Source organism: Calidris pugnax, unplaced genomic scaffold, assembly GCF_001431845.1.
Source record: "Calidris pugnax isolate Ruff unplaced genomic scaffold, ASM143184v1 scaffold54, whole genome shotgun sequence".
NCBI lineage: Eukaryota > Metazoa > Chordata > Aves > Charadriiformes > Scolopacidae > Calidris > Calidris pugnax.
In genome coordinates, this window is record NW_015090864.1 from 8,388,548 (window position 1) to 8,408,907 (window position 20,360).

At 38.4% G+C, this 20,360-nt stretch overlaps 1 protein-coding gene across 1 annotated transcript; it reads left to right on the forward strand.

Annotated features, from left to right (window-relative positions):
- The first annotated feature begins 5,387 nt into the window (after nucleotides 1-5,387).
- RNF32 (ring finger protein 32) lies at nucleotides 5,388-20,135 on the forward strand. Its single transcript, XM_014944905.1, has 8 exons — nucleotides 5,388-5,418; nucleotides 5,925-6,195; nucleotides 10,887-11,029; nucleotides 12,741-12,773; nucleotides 13,215-13,339; nucleotides 13,590-13,698; nucleotides 19,213-19,377; nucleotides 19,724-20,135. Exons 1-8 carry the CDS (start codon nucleotides 5,395-5,397, stop codon nucleotides 19,961-19,963), a joined length of 1,110 nt encoding a protein of 369 aa, XP_014800391.1. The 5' UTR covers nucleotides 5,388-5,394; the 3' UTR covers nucleotides 19,964-20,135.
- Nucleotides 20,136-20,360: the final 225 nt, after the last annotated feature.

Consider the following 20,360-nt stretch of genomic DNA (forward strand, 5'->3'; position numbering starts at 1 on the left):
TGAACTCGAGGCTTGTACTCTACAGTACACATTTGTACAAAATTCCCCCTTTACATAATTAAACAGATTTCACACAAAGTGGAAAATGTCTGCATTAAGCAAATATTCATCTAACAGGAAATTACACATGCGGCACTACACAGATACATCCAAAACTAAACACTCACACATCTACAGTATTACACAACCCAGTAGCACCCACAGTTAATACACAGGCATCAGAAATATTGCAAACTAGGTGATTTGGTTTTGTTCTTTTTACATAACATTACCTAAGTAATTTCCAATGCATTCTTATAAAATATTTGAAAGTTTTTACAAACATAAAGCACTTCAGATCTATAAATCCTAATATGCACATTATTAAAGCAAAAAAAAAAAAAAGTTCCAGAAATGTACATACACAAATTTCCCTTTAAATTAAGCTTTTCTTCCCTGAGAAGGAAATAACTTTTACCAAATAGAACAGATTTTGAATTCAACTATAAACCTTTTCACTGACTTGAAAGGGCTTTAAATGGACCTAATAACATCCCTACTACCCTTACAAACTCAAACTATGCAGCTTTCCTACTGTGTTGGAAGCACAAGCTTGAAAGTTAGCAGAAACTGACAGAAAATGCAAAAAAGTAAACAAACAGCACAATAATGAAAAATACATTGTACGTGTCTGTACACACATATAAACACATATATATTTCATATATATGTGAACAAATAGTAAATGAGGTAAAACATTTTCAAACTTCTGAGAAGAAAGAGCAGACGCTGTATTTTTATAATTAAGGATGTCTGACTCAGTTCTCTTAAAAAAACCCCTTTAACTGGCCAACTACAAAGCTCTGCGACATAGTGTTCCTTGCTGAGTCAAAGGCATGGCTCACATGTGCAGATTTGCCAAAACCTGCCTTCTTCAGCCAGCAGAAGTATTTCAAGCTAGAATTCCTCATTAACACATTCAGACTCAGGTCTCATCATTTATGACAGCAGTGCACTTGATTCTTACAAGAATTATTGGCTTGTACACTTTCTTCAGTATAAACGTCCTTATTTGTAGTGAAAAAAAAAAAAAGAAAATCTGTATCTTTACACATGCAAAGGTCATTACCCATCCTACTCACTGTCCACACCCTGGAGCTTGGTTTGGAGTGGAGACAATAACACAGTCTAACATCACTGTAACAATACTACATAACAACCCTTCCAGGGATAAGCTTACAAAAGGTATAGCACTCACTATTCTTGCCGTTTACAGCACAGGCTTTACTTATCATGTAAGCACCTATCATTTACTTCTACGTTCTTTTCAAATACATTGATATTTTTATTGCACTTCCCTAACATGGCAAAGTGTAAAAACATTACAGACAATATCACGTTACGAAGACCCAGTTTCAGTGAAGCTCATTCCAGTTACTATCCTAGAAAGTTTATGTCAAACCTTTGCTAGCATCGCTGTTTCTGTACCAGGTTTATTCGACTCACTCAATTTATCAGTTCTACCTGAAAAGTTACTCTCCTGCCATTGATGGCAGCAGGCCACCTGCCTCTCCTAATTAGCAGTACCATGCTCGGTTGCAGCTCTACAAGAAGAAAATGAATTAGCTCTTCAGCTAGTGCATTTTGTTCTTGAAGACCAGAAGCTGTTGAATCTGCATCTTACTCATTCAAAAAGGCTTTAAAACTTACTGCCACTGTATGGTACCTCAGATGAGTGCTGCTAACCTGTGGCTAAAATTCTCATTTTTACTAAATCTTCTTAAAAAGAATTCTGTAAAACTCAATCATTCTAGACAGATTCATGATTTCAGCACTATTTAAACATACAATTAACATTTAAAAATTATACATATGGATAAAACCAGGTATCATTAGTCACTTATTAGTCACCTTCAAAACAGGCAGCATGTTCATTATGTTAATGTCCTTGGGAGTGTTTAAAGCAACCTTTTGCATTTGAAGTGGAAGCTCATGGTAAAAGGTGGCACTTAATAAGAAATGGCAATTACTGAGCCATGTTACTCTCCAGAAGATTGCAGTATGAATTTTAATTTCTTCCTGACCATATCAGCTAAGGCTAATACAGACATTGTAGTTTAGAAGCAGTAGGAAGTATAGTAAAAGTGAAAACCAAAATAAGAGACGACACTAATCTTCTCTGAGTTTCAATTAAGGGCCAGCACCTCTGGATTAAAGGCCTATTTTAATGAAAAGCCTTAATTAAGCATACATGTGTACAGGATCACCTTAATGAGGTATGACAGAAATGGAAGAGAAGGCAAACATTATTTTAAAAGACGGCTATTAGCAACTTTAAGAAACTCAGTCAAGGATTCCTTTAAAAAAAAATGTTAAAGAAAAGGTAGTGCAATACTGAAAAGACACAAGAATGCTAGACCAAGTTCAAGCACAAAACAGTGAAAACAAAATAGGTACGAACGTTATTTTTCAGCATTTTCGTATTCAAATTGATACATACTAATGATTTTTCTACATATCAATGGGTTTATTTTTGCAAATATTACAGCATTTACACTTTCATTTAAATTTTAGACAGCAGAAAATCAAGTTTTCTACTTTATTTGCTAATTCAAACTTATTACTAAAAATCTTCAAAATTTTATATTGTAAAATATCCCTTTATGGTATTACTAAGTCAGGTTTGGTGTCAGGTTAACCTGCAAGCTCACTTTAAAAACCATTATTTTATCTTTTTATTTCTGACCTTAGAAACAATCAGTGATTTAATGTCATTTTAAAGATAGCCACTTCAGTTGCTTTTTATATCTTCCCCTACAGTATACAGTGGTATTCTCATTTGCAGATTTGACTTTAAAGTAATTACTTATAATTACAGAGAATAAGTGCATCCAGTGGCTTAATCACTCCATTTATATGCTGCTCGAACGATTACTCTCAGGACAGCCTCACTGCTTTTGCTCAGATAATGTCAATTCCACAAGAAAATGGATTTCTGAAGTCAGTAGCAGCTGAGAAGGATTCTGACAACTATTTGAACCCAGAAGATTAAAGAAATGGCACACCTAAACTTGAGGCAGCATCTGTACCTGTCCTCCTCTTGGGAAATCAAGGGCCGCCAAGTGTGAACAACCAGGAAAATGGCCAGAGGAAGCCTACACTCCTACTAGGGGTTAACAGTACCTTTGCATAGTTCTGGATCTGAAAGGAGCAGATCAGTGGTTATTAAAAACACGGGCAGTGCTTCTGGGTGAGGGAAGCCACGCTTTGAAGCTTAGGAAGTCCCTGAAGGAACTGACATTGTACACTAACCCCGCTCTGACAATCTCCCTGAGCCATCTGCTTGGTGCCATGGCCAAAGATGGGACACTAGGTGACAACGATGTTTAGTTTGATTCACATGAGCACCGCTCGCCTGTTCTCTTTGTATATAAATTATTTGTTAATAATGGTGACTGTACAGAATTGACAAAAACACACAGGTCATGCAGAATGGCAGTGGTGTAGCTTGCCTTAAAATTTAAAGCCACTAATGTGTAATTTCAAATGGGCCACCCTGACTTAGCTAAATGGAGGGGGAAATGTAAAGTCCCCCACCCAGCCATGCTTAGGAAGAGGTGCTATCACGACTATCAAAATAATCACCTCAAAGGTGGTTTTTATGCCAGAGCCATCCATGACTGAACTGACCCCCAGTGGATCACAAAACAGCAGCCAAACAGCACTAATGCAACACAAATAGTGGCTCAGTGTTGATCACAAACCAGGGAGGCTACTTAAACAGATGGCCAAAGACTGTGCATGCCTGCTACCATAGCATCATAGCACGGTTAGAGTTGGGAGCCACCTTAAAGGCCACCTAGTCCCAACATCCCTGCCATGAGCAGGGACACCTCCTGCTAGATCAGGTTGCTCAAAGCCCCATCCAGCCTGGCCTTGGACCACCAGAGGAAAGCTTTGAGAAGCTGGAGAGCTCTGCCAGAAGGCCACTGCTGAAGGAAGCCCTTCCATGTGTAGTAATCGTAGGGACTCACTCTCATCTGACCACCTGCCAGTTTAAAAAAAGCTCTTAAGTTAAAAACATGCATTAAAAAATGAAAAATGAAGCATGAAAAACACTCTTCAAGTTCAAACTCACATGGAGACCAGAGCAGCCATCAGTATGCACTACCAACCACCAAGCTACAACACGGACACTGTTGCTAAAGGCGAAACCACTACACTAACCAGCAAGGACAGGTCAGAGGGCAGCATGGAGCTTTGGTGTTGGGGGAAAACCATCACGGACGTCCCTGCGAGCAGCCACTGGGGCCGGCGGCTGTTCTCACCCTTGGGCCAGCCCCTGAGGCGAGGAGCGGCGCGAGGCGCCCGCCCTCCAGCGCCCTTTCTCGCGAGCGCCCTTCCTCGCGCCCGCCCTCACAGCGCCTGCCCGCGCGCCCGCGCAGCAGTGCCGCCCGCCGCCGCCAGGCCGGGGAGCGGTGTTGCCTGGCAACGTGGCCCCGGAGGCGGGAGGCGCGGAGGCGGCGGCCCCCGGGGCTGAGGGGCCTCTGTCCGGGCGCGGGTTGTGAGGTAAAAAAGGTGAAAAAGAGCAACAAGGCCGGGGACAGGAGCTGGCGCGAGGCCGGGGGCAACGGTGGGGGTGCCGTGAGGTTGCCCGGCTGCGCAGCCTGGTTGTTTGGCAGGGGGCGAGGCCCTTATTCCGCCCGGGAATAGAGCCGTGAGGGTGACGGCGGTGCCACTCTGCTCCCCCAGAGGTGGAAGGCGGTGTGGTGTCCTAACTCGGGGAGCACACGGTTGTCTGTGGTAGCAGGAGGAACAAATGTGCACCAAACAGAGCAGCGTCGCAAGCGGTGGCTCGTGTTTGCCACAGCCAGCGTTACAGGGTGTCACCTCGCCCTCTGCCAGCATCCTCTCCCCTGCCGAGCCACACCACAGGTTGCCCTGCAGTACTGATGAGGATGCTGAGGTTGCAGTGGAGAAGCTTGAGCCCCAAAGGGCTGTTAACGTCATCCTTGCACTCTGTGTCACAGGCTTGTCTACCATAAACTAATCTGGCAGATCTGGGATTTATCGCGACAGCCATATTTTGCCTTTGGTTCAATTGAAATTGAACTCGGTTGCTTGAAATTTGTGATTACTGCCATTCATTTTTAAGCTATTCCATGTATGTTATGGGTAGCCAACTGGGGGTGAGATGAGGCTGCCAGGGACAGCTGATGGTTTGTGAATCCAGAGTTAGTTTCTGTGCCTGGAACAGGTGTTAAGCTGTCCCCAGTGGCAGGCCTAGGAGAATGGGAGTGAAATTGAATGTTTCTCTTTGCTATTGACGAGGCTGCTTCTGCTGAGAAATTCAAGTTCTTGTATATGTCTTTGTAGACCCACAGCGACTCATGTAAAAACAGCTAAAGATTATCAATGGAGCATCGTGATTTCTACAAGGTATGATTTCACAACTTTTAAAATAAGGCAGAAGGGTGGGGAGAAATGGAGGAATAGATAAGCCCATTCCCTGTATAAAAAGAATATATTCTTGTTTATATTTAGTGTTCTGGAAGGCAGGGTTAGCCTTTAGGACTGCTTTTAATTATACTGAAGTAAAAATGTGTTTGGGCATGCCAAACTTTTATAGTCCATAATGAGTTTATTGCATATAATAATTATGGCCTCAGAAATTAAAATTTAAAAATTGCTGCTATTTTATTTAATATAAATGATAAATCAAAGATTTCATTTGCCTTCTTAAGTTAAAACTACCATGTGTCAGAAACATCAATCTTAAATTTCATGTTATGGTAATTGTATGTTAGGCTTCAAGTATGGGAGTTGCATGTGTATAAGAGCCTTTGACAAGTCAAAAACATTGGCTAAGAGCAGAATTTAGTATTATATATATGTTTTAAAATCATTTATAACAATAATTATTTACCTTTTTTTTTCCTTTTTAGGGCCGCTCCTCCAAGCGAGAAAATATAGCAGTTTCTGCAGTTGCTTTACAGGATCATATAATACACAGTCATCACCTACAGGATCTTTCATTAGCAGATCCTTTTAAGTCAAGGACAAGGAACACCAAGAACGTTTACAAACCTGTGAACAAAGAAATGGTCAGAGCAGTAGTGGATACTGGACTAAGAAAAAAGAGCACACAGCACAAAATCAAGGAAGATACAGAAAAGGAGTATGTTCTTGATCCCAGTCCTCCAAGGCTAACATTAGGTAAACCATTATATTCTGATTTTTAAATTTTTGCTTTTATTTAAAATAATTATATTAAAAATAATTATTTTAAAAGTAAAAATGAGGATGCTTTCTGTTCAATAAATAATTTAATGCTAACCAGCATAAAATCTACTTTTAAAATCTGTAAAAATTCAGCAGCTTATGCCATCAGGTAAAAACTTGTTTAAACAGTGGAATTGCCATCAGTGGGTTGAAAGTGTCTTTTCATATCTGACATGTATTAAAAATATTCTTGTGACAATGAAGGTAAAAATGAAGAACCTAGTGCCTCTTGATGAAGAATTCTTCCATGAAGAGGCGGGAAGTATTTTACACTTTCTTAATATGTTTTCTATATTGACTGTCATAACTTTCTTTACCTTATATTCTTAGGCAAACATCAGTGATTTAGATATTGTATTTATTTGGGGGAATGCTTTGGTATTAAGATTTTTTTAAAATCTATTTGAAATGGTTTGTTTTATTCCTTATTCAGTAAAGAGACATTTACTAGTGCTGCATTAAATGTATTCTTTGTTAATATATACCCACCTTTACTCAAAGTTAAAAAGGTTTGTTTTTACAATGGTCCTGGGGCTAAACCTGAGAAGAATTAACACCTGTAGTTAAATACGTTTTTCAAATTTAGAAGCAAACATGCAACAAGATAAAAGTCACAGATGTGAGGGCTTGGAATGATGCCTGGTGAGAAACTCACTTTTAAATAGTATTATAATAATACAGTTGTACAGCAGTGACAGACAATATTGCTTAAAATAAACAAAGCCAGGGAGCATCTTATCAGACCAGGAGTCCAAATGTGCTTCCTGCCTATCGGTTTCGCTCTTGTATTTCCCTTTTCTAAAGGTTTCTACAGTATTCTTGCTGTGAATATCTCCTTGTCTCCGTCCTTTTAGTTGTCACTTAGCTTTTCTTAAAGGACCTTCTGGCTCAACAGTTTGCAGTTTTAAGCATAATAAACTTTCATCATCATTAATATTTATTTTATTTACTCTTTTTCATACAAATGCCCTTAGGCCTCTCTGAAGATCATGTTGCCTTTGCTATAGTAACTGTCACAGTAGTCCCGGCTCTAAAGAGAACCATGTAAATCAATGAGGCTCTGTACAAGCACAGGCATCTGCCTCTTGGAATCAGCTGAAGGTTAAGAGGGTAACTTAAGATAATACACAACAAGTGAATGTAACAAGTGATAGGACAAAGGTAGTAAGACAAGATGATTATTACTATGTTTACATGGTTACAATTCTAAAGATGGGAGGGGTTTTTTTTTTGGTTCTTTTTTAAGAGGAATTTGAAAGAGAAGAGGATACTGGGGGAAAAAAAGCAGAGAGGTACTGGGGTTAATGCAAATATAAATAATGAGTGATTGTGGAAGCTGAAAGTTGTGATGAAAAAATGCAGCCCAAGTGTGAGCATGTTCTCTGCAATTATAAGAAAGACGAAGTATTTTCTCTTTAAATCACAGCATTGACTGAAATGTCCCATATGACTGCTTGTGCAAGTGATTCAAAAGAATGTGCTGAAAGATTTTTTTAAATTTCAATTGTTTCTGGGTTTTGCTTATTAATAATTTCACTTATAATCTTATGTTATTTTAAAATGCCTGGGTCAAGCTTTCTCTTCTTAATAAGAATTGTGTGGTTTAAGCCCTACAGCTGTGAAACCACTTTGAAAATATAATGTAATGAAACTTTTTCTTCTTGAGTTTGTGTGTAATCAAACAAAATCTCACAGGCCTCTATCATTAAATTTTTCTCAGTGGGGACTTGAGTACTAAAATCAAATAGTAACAGTTTAAAGGCTAATGTATGTAATCACTTTGCTAATGTTCATTGCAGGATAAATAGCTCGATTGTAAATGGGTGTGTCAGTAAATGGGTTGGGCTTGTAAACTTGATGCATAAGGATGAAAGCTTGGATGGCTTGAGCTGTGATAAATGTAGGCTTTCATTGCTTGTATTTATTCAAAGTGCTGCTTTGAGAATATCTTCATAGAGCCTTTTGCTTCAACCACATATCCTTGATTGTGTGTCCTGCTGCCAGTTTTCCTTCATCAGCTATGTTGTACAAAAGCTTTCCTTCTAAACACCTGTATAACCTGTCCCTCGCTAATATCTCATATGGTTTATATTATTTAGAAGTTAGGTTTTGCCGCCAGTCTCTTCCTATTTGGCAGCTTTAATCATCCATTTGTGAAAGTTTTAAATAAGCATTTTTTCTTACCCTGAGGGTACACAAAAGGCTTTCCACAAAGCCATCTCATTGTCTTCCTTAAAACAGTCTCTGACCACAGTGCTTGGAAGAAAATCAAGGGTAGGCATTTTTTATGTTGTGATACTGCCTTTCATGCTGTGACTGGTTTGCTATCTATCTTGTTCACTCCCTGTGTATCGAGATTTTCTCATCGTAAAGACCATCGCTTGTGTATATTGGGTTATCAAAATGGGATCTTGTTTCCTTATTCACTGGTACTCTCAGGTATTACTGTCAAATGAAATTTGATATGTGTTTTTACTGAAACTTTTATCATGTATTTTATAATTTCATTCTTCTTTCATAGCAGAAACACTGCTCTGTGCAATATAGGCTCTTCAAGAGCTGAATGGTCAAGAGGGAAAGCACTCCTGGTTAGGAAAACTTCCTTATCACTCAGTTACCAATTTCAGCAATTCACACATAAGCTTTAAGCAAAATGTATGCTCTGAACTAGTTTTTAAACCCTAAAAAGCTTGCAGGATCCTTCATATTTCTCTTAAACCTCAAATTATTTTTCACCATCAGGAGTGCCAGATAAAAGCATTTTGCTGCACCAAAATCAATAGACAACACTATTTTATGTTAATACAGCGTGTATTTTACACTCTGAAATGATGATGCTGTAAATACATGTGTATGCATTGTGCTGCCTGCCCCGGGGTGGTTCGAATTGTAGCCCATAGCCTGTGAGTTCCCACACGTGTGGAGGTGCTGTATTTGCATCTGGGTGTGAGTTGTCCAGGAACTGAAGCATCATGACTCTAAGACAATTCATACGTGACCACCGATGTAATCTGTGGCGTTCATTGCTGCAAATTTTCTTTTGATACTCAGGTTTGCACGTACTGCTTACTTTTGACTTGACACCTTTACAAGGGTAACAAAAGTAACAAGGCGGGATGTATGTGAACAAAACCATGTGCGGAGAAAGTACTTTTCCTCATTGTTCCCACAGCATAAATTGACCCAGCTTGAAATCTGAAAGCCATCTTGTTGTTCTAAGATACAGAATCAAATTGATTTACGCTTGAAGGATGTCGTGACCTCACAAGGAAGTAAGTTAGGCAGATAGTTCGACTAAAGGGAAGAAAGTATCCCTTTTAATTCCTTTAGTACCTCACAAAGGTTCTTTAAAAAGACCACAGACAGTTCTGTGCAAATTTTAAATGACTAACGATATACATCTGTAGATGGATGAGCTCAAAAGAGGAATTTTTGTCTCAAAACTGAACAAATCCTATCCTAGGTTAATCAGATACTTGAGCAAGGAGATCACCAAAACTCCTTTCTTTTGTGTGTTGGGATTCCTTTTCTCTTTGTGACTAACTAGTAGGGTTTGGATGCACAGTCTCTGGTGGGGTTTTGAAAGCTTATACACAGCAAATTAGTGCTGCTTATTGATGTCAGCTTTATGCAAAGATTTTGGTCTGCATGAAAGAGTTGACCCTTTCCTTCCCATTTAGATCTAAAACTCTCATCTACATGTCATCAGCTTGCATTCCAGCTACTGCATGTCCCTCCTCCTTTCTGGTTTTAGCGAATACTGTTGAGGCCTCATCATGGACTCATGTTATTGGCTTATTACACATACCTTGGACATTCCTCCATGAACTTCGGTCAGTCCACAAGCTTGTGGTCTTCCTCTGGTCTTCAAAATGACAAAGATCTATTCTTTGCTGTACCTACTAGCATCTTCTTTTACTAATGAGATACTGACACTGGACTTTTCCTGCCGTTTGTGGGGATGAGGGGGAATATTGAAAGTATTTTGACTGATTCCCTTTTTGAGAAGACAGAGGTTTCACATGGACATGCAGCAAGGCACCTCACAGTTACTGTTTGAGACCGACAAGCTCAGCTATCACGGTGACACTATCACTGGTGTCTTGTATCCATCTACTGTTTCTTTATGCTCTTTATTTCCATTGCGTCTGTCACAGTCCCACTATACTTCAGTGTTTTGCACTGCCAACAGTTTTTTGTTATACCATTTTGTTTATTTTTGGGAATACAAAAATGTAATGTTGAAGAAACCTTCACAAATGAATTCTAATAGAGATTTTGTTTGTACAAACAAAATTACTGCATATTGTTATATTGACTAGTTAATATTCCCTGTTGTAATGTCCGTGGAAATGTACCAAAATAATTCAAATTACTCAGCAAATGAAAGTTTAAATTTAATATTTTTCAGTATAAATTCTTTTTGTAAAAGAGATTCTGACAATTACTGAATAACTAACTAATAGTAAGAAGTACGTTGCCTGCCAGTAGTTTGTCTGACAATAAATCTGTATGAAGTCTCTGTATAAAGTATTTTTAAATAAGTGCATCATCAATGAATTTCACATTAAATAAATCCATTGTCTGCATCTGCCAGTGGGATTTGTTGTTGTTATTGTCTACAGCTCAGAAATTAGGCCTAGTTGAGCCTCCTTCCTTGCCGCTGACAGCTGAAGAATGGGTAAAAATAAAGCAGAGATCCATCCAGCATGGAGACTTCATGCAGCCTTGTGCAATATGCAGGGAAGAATTTGCACTTCAGCCTCAGGTACATGTATAGCTGTGTAATTGTGTGGACTACACAACTGAATTTAAATTTTTTTTTCCCAGAGTTACTGCTAAAAATCATGAGCTGGAGGAAGAAAGGAAAGAAATTATTCTACTTTAAGACACCGTTTAGCATTTAATAGCTGGACCCAGCTATCAGTAGTAAACTCTGAAGGTATTTTGGATGTATTGTGGTAGAGAAGGGTTGTTAGTGTTTGCTCACTTCTGAAATTAAGACAGTAGATGAGAAGGAAATCAGCCTTCTAATCTGTTCTTGTAAAGCAGGTATAGGCTATTTTTGGCTTCATTTAAACTCCTATTAGATATGATCCTAGCCTTCACTCATCAGAATCACTAATCATCAAATTTAAGATATATTATGTTTTCTCACAAGTTTTGTTACTTTGCAGTTTAGGTGAATAGTGATTTCTATTTAGAAACTGGAAGTGGGTGTGCTCTTAATATCAGTCAGTTGCTTCCTTAGGTTATCAGAAGAAATGCTTGCATTTTACCTTGATGGCTTTATTCAATGCATGTGTGTAGCACAGGCGTAAATACATCATGCTTTATTAGATTCTGTCATCTATCATTTTGACAATGTTAAGCAAAAAGGACAAGTGATTGATTGAAGAGGAGGGCTGCTTCAGAGAAGTGATGATGGTAATTAGAAGAATTATCCCAACTGCTTGCAAGTTTCTTTCCACATTGCATTTTATGTTGGTTTTTTTTCTGCCTGTTCCCTTTTTAATTTTTCTCGAAGACTTTTTACGACAAAGATTGTGGTGTGAATCAAGGTTTTTCAATAACCTTACGTACAGGGCTTTTGCTTCCTTTTACAGCAACATTAACTGAAGGTGTACAATTGTCCACAGACAGGTGGGATGGATCTGGCAAAAGACCATTCTGCCAATTTCTGGCTACCCTGAAAGTCTAAAGCTTGACAAGAGGGAGCAAAAGACAGCACTCATTAAAAAGGTTACTTTAGATTTGGCACAAAAAGGGAAATGCCTCTGGAATTCTTTTTGTCCTCAGTGTTTCGTTAGCTTTCCTCCCTCAAGGGAAAAAAGCCACTGTATCTGAAAGCTTTCCCTTCAGCTGGCTGCTAGCCATTAATCCTTTTGTGTTTGCCAGCTCAATAGTGCACACTACTTGTTCTGGTTTTCACTCCTTTCCCAGTTTTTCCTTCCTCTAAGAGCCAACTGCCTTTTTTGTCCAACTCTATATCTTTTGTCAGGATGGAGATCATCAGCATTTGGTGGGAATTTAGGTCAGATAAAGGTGAAGTTTTCTTGTAGCCTGTGAACATGCTTTCTCTTTTGTTTTTTTGTATGTGTGAAATGCTGCATTTGATGTATATCACTTCTTGAAATTTAACATCTCTGTGGGGAAAAGGGAAAAAAATTAATCAGCTTTCCTTTTAAGTACTTGTTTTATAATCTTTTCCTCCAGTCAATAGCAATTGGCATTTCCAGCTTTCTGCCACTCCATGTGTTCTTAATACAAAATTCACATATTGGTTTAAGGTGTAGTATATTAAGTAATTTCTATAGAAAACTAGTTTTATTTTCACCAGAAAGACCGCAGTAAGAACAAAAAGAAACTGATGACCTTTCAGGCAGTCAGAATTTTTCTTGTCAGCATTTTTTACTTTTCAGGTTTTAGAATTGTTCAAGTCTTTAAGTTTTGTTGTTTTTTTTTCATTTGAAAACCAGGTGCTGCTTTCATGTTCCCACGTATTCCATAAAGTGAGTACATTTTTATATAACTATTGAAGCACATAATACATGAGTATTTTAATTAAACTACTTAAGTATCTTAATGAATTAAATGTAATCATGTTGAAAAGTAATTTTGATTCCAGATTTTTATGGTAAGAAATATAATTTAAGTCTATTTTATGATGAAGCACTTTATTCCATTTTACTACCTTTTTTAAAACCATATGAGAATACATAGTTTGTAACTGAGCTATACATTTGTACACTAAGCGGGAATAGTTTAATTCATGACATTTCATGCAAATATATGGAGATTTACAAAATTATCTTAACATTTTAATTATAAAATACACATCTTATATAGTGTTCATGGATTGATGAATAAACTGTTTTCCATTCTGTAATCTATCCTGTTTCATCTTCCAATGATATGAGATATATTGTAAGTAATTGCAATTATTTTTTCAGGCATGTCTGAAAGCCTTTGAAAAATTTACAGGTAAAAAGTCTTGTCCGATGTGTAGAAAAGAGCAATATCACACCAGAGTAATACACGATGGGGCGCGCTTGTTTAAAATAAAGTGTGCTATTAGGTAAGCCTTCCTTCTCCTACAGGTCTTGGCACTGGATGATATTTATTTCTAAATAATGTTCTGAATCTGTTTAAACTTTAATATAATAAGAAACAAGACAGAATGAATGTGCTACAAAAGTCAAAGTTTAAAAAAATTATATAAATTATAATACTATACTACTAATTATATAAATTATTATACTATTATATAAATAGTAAAATTACATTCATTCAAGTTTCCTCTTCTTGAGCAAAATTGTGTCTTACAGAATTCAAGCTTTCTGGAGGGGATATATTGTTAGAAAATGGTATAAAAACTTGAGAAGAACAGTGCCTCCTAAAGATAGCAAATTAAGAAAGCAATTCTTTGAGGAAAAGGTATGTTGCATTTGCTTCTTTGGTCTGATTTAGCCCCCTTAAATCAAAAATTCCTGAATATCAGCTCTCTAGCTTTTAATTTAGTCCTTCTTATTCATATAAAACAGGCAGCACTGGAGGCACTCAGTTGTTTTGTTAGTCTGTTCATTCCATCCTCTTTACAATGTCAGAGTCAGGAATATAATTTAAATAGTTAATTTTAAGGCCTGCCTTTTGCCTAGGCTGAAAATAGTGGGCTTTTTGTGAGGCTCTGTATTTCCCTTCTCTTCTTGATAAATCACAGCAATCTGTTTTCCTATAGAATTATATGTAGGGGGCATAGGAAGGGGAGAAACAAATAAATCCATAAACAGTCATAACTTCCTTTCACTGACATAGTTCTTTCACTGGACACTGAACTGGGTAGTTCCATTCCATAGCTTTCTGTAGCCCTTCTCTAACTTCTGGTTGGATGCAAGTCAGCCTGTTATAAATTAGGGTCCTGACCTCAAACAAACGAGGCCAAATCAGGTGCAGGTGTTGTGCAGTGACCCTGCTTGCCTTTAGACACTCAGCTGCTGTGGAGTCCCTGTGCAATCCTCAAGCCCTCCTTTGACAATTTCGAGTCTTCCCCCAGTTTAGTAACGGCCAGCTCAAGCTTTTCAGTAACAAAAACTGCTCTGACACATCTTCAGCAATTACCAAACCATCCCTCAGGGAGCAAGAGATGCCATCTCCCACTCCAGATCACCAAACAGCCTGGTTAAGAGATAAGGAAGCCACACAGGACAGCCATGAAAATATAGCTAGTGTGTGCAACTAGGAAAATACTCTGACCAAGCTGCAAGCTAAATCAGTGGTAGGTTTAAAACAGTACTTAAATCAGTTGTTTGTTTGTGGTTTGTTTCCTTTTAAATCATTGCTTTAGCTAAACAGAAGAATGCTTGCAGAAAAGGCTTGTTACCATCTGTCATTATTTCTCATGCTTACTTGGTTGTATCCTGTTGGTGAGAGCTTTGGAGGCAAAGAAACCCTCTTGCTATATGTATGCCTTTATGTATGACAGTGAGATCGGTACCCTAGAGGTGACCTGGAAGAGTGGTGCAACAAAACTGGTACCAGTGTTCTGCTTGTGTGCTAACAGTGGTAGGGGAGAGAGGGGAAACACTGAGACAGCTCACTGGTTGCTATGCTACCTTTGCAATCAATGCAAAGTCCTGGAACAGAGAAAATGAAGATGGAGGTAGCTAGTGTTACACTTGAAAGTGCTCAAACACTTAGGTTTGGAAGAAGTGAATCCTTCAACGGATTGTGACTGTCCTCATGATGAGAACAGACAACAGAAACAGATTTTTCGGCATTGAAGAAGTGAGGGAACAGTCATGTGCTTCTTTCCTAGTAAGGTTGTCCGTTTTCCGTGGCTTTATAGCCATGCTTAGCTATAAACAGAGTCTCAGTGAAGGAAAGTTGGAGAAAGCTTCTAAATATGCTGAAAGTTGGAGCTGAGTGTCATTTGTTAAAATTTCTCTCCCCGAACTTCAGGTGGCTCCAGTATAGCAGTCTGCCAAGCTACTAACAACGCTAGGGAGCTCTTAGGGCCCCTGTATTACATACCTGTTGTAGGGAGGGACAGCCTGATAGACTGCCCACATCTCATCCCAGGATTATAAGCCATGGGAAGGTCTTCATTTAACACAGTTTCCATATCTAATCCATAGCATTAGGAAATCATTCTCATATGTAACACCTCAGGATTTTGCAGGGAACAAAATGGGCACCACTTTTTCCACCTTCTATGAGGAATACGTTTATGAAGTCTTCTCCTATGGATTAGCTAGGTTTAAATTAATTCAATATCAATTGTGATTAAAGGATATATTCTTACTTCCCTTAGTGGCTTTCAAGTGGGAATTGTAGATGAGTTTTCCTGCTGTTTGCTCTTACACTTTTAAGTGTTGGTTAATGAAAACACTGAAGAAATTTTTCACAAGGAGCTATTCATTTCCAGGTGCTAAAAAGCTTTTTTAAAATAAATTTTGCCTCTCAAACTTGTGCTGTGCTTTTAAAATGTCACTCCCTAAACATTAGCATAATCAGATGGCATCACAATTGGGGGAAAAAAAAAAACAACTAATTTTTAATAACCTTACCTCCTCTGGAAGGATCACAAAGGTTAAACGTCAAGTTTCATACACTTAAATAAATATCACAAAATAAAAAATAAGATCTGAAATATTAGTACTAGGAAGGACACATATTACTTGTTTCAGGGTCCTACAGTAGCCTTTATTACACCTATCATTAAATTTTTTAATAATCTAGATCAAAGGAGATAAGACAGGTCACGGAAACCAAAGTAGGCTACTTTTGAGCACTACTATGCACAGAAGGCAGGGTGTTGCTTCAGCATGTTAGGTAGTGAATTTCTTTGATCTTACCTATAAATGTCACTTCTGTATGTCATTTAATTGTGGCATAGTCTTTTATTGGTGCAATTAAATCTTTACAAATGCATTACATTATCTCCAGCTTTGCTAAAAATCTTGCCATTGTTTAGGAAGCAAGGTAAGTCATTGGGAAATGATGTAGTTGACTTTAGTTTCTTCCTCCCCCCTCCACACAATTTCTCCCAACGATTTTAATTTAAATCTCACCAAACAGTATAATGGTCCTGGAATTTGTTTAGTCGTTTGACTTCCTTTATCACATGGAGATGGTAAACATTCTGTTGCTAACTTGAAGTGGCTCCAAGCAGCAAAACTAGGAGGATATTAAACCAGTAAAAGCTTATCAACTGATTCATTGATATGCTGTAAATTCCAGCCTTTTCATTTTACTTTTGAGGGCTGCCATAAGTCAACACATTAGTAAGCAATTTGCTGACATTGGATCACTTAAAAAGGCTTCCCTGTGGACAAAGTTCACCTCAGTGCTTTGTTTCATCGTTTTATTTTATCATAGTCTGTGCTGCTGCAGAGATGACTGATGTAGTTTTGCATACCGATAGAAAACTCCAGATAGTCAGTTTGTGCCATTCTATTCAAGTTTTAAGAAGTCACAGACATAAAAAAAATATAGAGGTACGGTGTTTTCAGAAAAAAATACAATTAGTCTGTTTCGGTTGTTCTAGGGAAAAAGGGTTATTCAGTACTATGCATTAAAACACAGTAGAATTTAATATTTAAATCCTAGAACATGCTTAAAAAATTACACAAAATACGTATTTCCTTTCTGTTCACATTGATAGTTTGCACTGATTTGCCAGTTAGCAAAAGTTTGGGGTTAAATTTCAGTTACACTTTTTTTTTCTTCGTGACCTTAGACGTTATTTGCTGATTGATGGACACGGGTTGGGTCAGGTCATACTGCAGAAAATACAGGAGTAGCTCAAAGCAGATAATATCTTAGCAGCAGGGGAACTTAATAGATTCTTCTGTCAGGCTGGAGAACAGTTTTCCTCTCTTAGAGTTTCTGCTCAAGGAGGCTCATGAGAGGACTTTTAGGATCACTTGGTGAAACAGGGAAGAGAAACAAGTGCAAGCTCAGGGAAGAAAGGGACATGGGGCTTCTCCCTGCCCAGGGTGAAAGGAACCAGCAGCACCGGCACAGAGGGAAGGGGGAGCAGCCCCAGCCCCCTCGGCTCCCTGCTTTAAGCTCCCCTCACTGGTCAGCTTTCTCAGCAGTCGCACAGACAGGTCTAGTCCTGAAACTTGCCAAATGCTGTGTTGCTCTCACATTCACAGAAATAGACACAGGATAAGGGCAGAGTTAAAATGTGGTTGTTTTTCCTCAAATTTGGGATCCTGAGAGCCTATTAGAAAGCAGCATCATGGTTTTCTATTACATCCCCCTTTCTTAAGGAAATAGTTTGGGTCTGTTCCAGGTTTGGTACCAATATAAATGAAGACCAAGCATAAATCAGGACCAAAATTGTTCTCAAATGGATCAACCTTTCCTTGACGTTGAACAGAAACCATGAATTTGCTAAGATTTAGGTGTAATCCTACCATATTCTTCCTTAAGTCAATTTTAAAATAAAATCACGAAAGCAGTTAAATTGCAATGTGGAATAGATTCAGTTCTAGAACCTCGGTAACAACAGTTCAGATAAAACCTAATTGTTTAATTTAATATTTTAATGTGATTATGTATTTAAGACGTAACCTGATTAAAGTGTGGTACGTTAGTATTTCACGTCTCATTCAGGATGCCCACAGTGTCATGGTTTGGGGTTGTTTGGAGACCACAAAGTGTAAATATTGAAGGAGGCCCAGGGTGGAATTCTTGTTTGTTTGGGTTTTTTTGTTTTACACATACCCCTGAAGGTCAGTGTGCGTGTTTGCGTGGGACAGAATCCGAATTTTTTCCTTCTTGTCAGTGAACAGTCACGAGGGGAACACAAAATTGCCCATCTGCTCTTTGCTGGACATGGAATCTCCCACAGAGTACAGAAGGGGCTGCTGCTTTTCCTGGCACATTGAGATTTAAATACATAGGCTAAACACAGGGTCTTTGAGAACCTTTCTTTTATTTCTTTTCTTTTTTTTTTAAAGTTACGTTAAATTGATACATCAGCATTAACTAACAAGGTAATTAAATCTGATTTGAACCGACAGGTGCATACATCCTTTCAATATCCTGTTGTGTTAGGGATTATTTGGAAATACAGTAAGTCATAACTGGTCTCAATTAATAGTGAATAAGACTGTAAAATAAAAAGAATACACAGGATCAAATCTTACTTTTCAGCATTTCCTGTACCGGGACACTTGTAATGTTGGTCTTTATAGTCTTTATTGAGAAATGTTATGGGTTTTACTGGAAGACACTTTCCTACTTGCACATTATATGAATCTTTTTAATTTTTTTAAATTAACTGATGATTTTTTTCATAGTTTTTGAAGGAACTTTAGGAAATTCAAAGTTAAATAAAATCTTAGAATGTTAAGTGAGCTTTTCAGATAGTGTTTGTGGGGGGTTTGTGGGATTTGGGTCTAGAAACGTTCACTTTGAATATTCTGATACATGTTATGAAGGGTCATCTCAGCAGTTGTAAGGGAGCACATGTCCTGCTTGAGAAAAGCTACCAAAAAGAAAAACAAACAAACAAGCAAGAAACCAGGGTTGTAACTCAATGATCTTTAAGGTCCCTTCCAACTCTAACTATTCTATGATTCTATGTTGAGGTGACGTCAGGCTGTCTGACCTTGACAGCAACCCTTCTGCCACCTCATCTCCCGCTTCCCAGCCTATCCTCCCTGTTTTCCTGTCAAGGATCACTCCCAGGAAATGCATGGATAAGGAAGGCGCACGCTGCACGGGCACTGTACAGGGGTTGAAATTGTCCTGAAAAATGCCTGAAAGCACTTATGAGCAGAGTCACAAAAGCAAAGTCTTAAGATTTGTGTGGCTCCTGAAAGTACTTCCAGATATCATGGTGACAAGGAAAGAAAGTGTCCAGTTGCTCACAATTCATCCACTCGTGGACTACCTGTAAGTAACTCCAAATCTAACAGTAGTTGGTGTTCTTTTCAGGTTCAGCAGATCAGCAGTCGGCTGTTGAGCTCTTATGACATCAACCTAGATGAGTTTTTTTCTGAGATAGATTCTTCTATAGCCGCAAGTCGACATGTGTTTCAGCAGTTGGAAGGAAAAGAAATACTAATAAGTGAATCTGACTGGGAGAAGATCCAGATGCAGGTTGGTTTGCTTTTCTTTTTTAAAATAGTTTTGCATTTATAAGCTCTGTTTTGTCCTTTTGAGGGATAGCAGTCTGTTCAGCACAGTTGAGCATTTTCTGGTTTCTGAAGTTTTGGTCTATCTCTTCTAAATCAGAAATATTAAAGAGCTTTTACAGTTTGGGGATTTACCTCAGCAGCATCTCTCTGCTGCTCAGTGAAAGAGTCCAAAGAGGCTGTAGACAAAACTGAGAACCCAAATGTTAATAGTTTTTCAAAGAAACTTTACAATCAAACATTTGAATTAATGTACTGCTACTATATTTACCTTCCAGTGTTTCACCACAGGTTGGTTTGTTTTTACTCAGGCATTTCAGCAAGAGATACTTGACTGTCCCATCTGTATCATGCCCCTCGGGCCTACAGTTCATCCCACCCATCTCTCTCCAGGAAACAGCAGTCAGTTTTCACAACAGGTTGTTTTGCTTTCTTGTTCACATTTGTTTCATCAGACCTGTCTTCAAGCATTTGAAGAGTTTTCCTTGGGAGAGCGACATATGTGTCCTTTGTGTCGCTCGTATTATCAAAAGAAAATCCTCATGTGCTGATAACTTACAGTTCATAAAGAATTATTGAGTAGATCATAGCTAACAACACGGGTATTTCTTTGGAGCCATTTCAGAGCCAGATCTTCCAAGAATAAATGAATTTGTATGGACAATAGTACTCGCCTTGTATTTACAGAAATAAGAGTTAGAAGGGTGCTGCTGCTTCCCTTTTATATTCAGTTTCATCTTTGGTCTTCCAGCATTTTCATTCTTCCTCCCCTGTCACTCCCACCTGCCTCCATTTGCATTTCCCTTTCCCAGAGTGGAGCAGCAATACCCTGCTGGTATCTCTCACTGGCTTTTACAGCCCCTTTGCTGCAGCGCAGGTCCCATGCACAAGGACTCCTCAACTGCAGCTGGGAGTTGGAGCAAGAAACACTTTTTTTTAGCCAGGTTT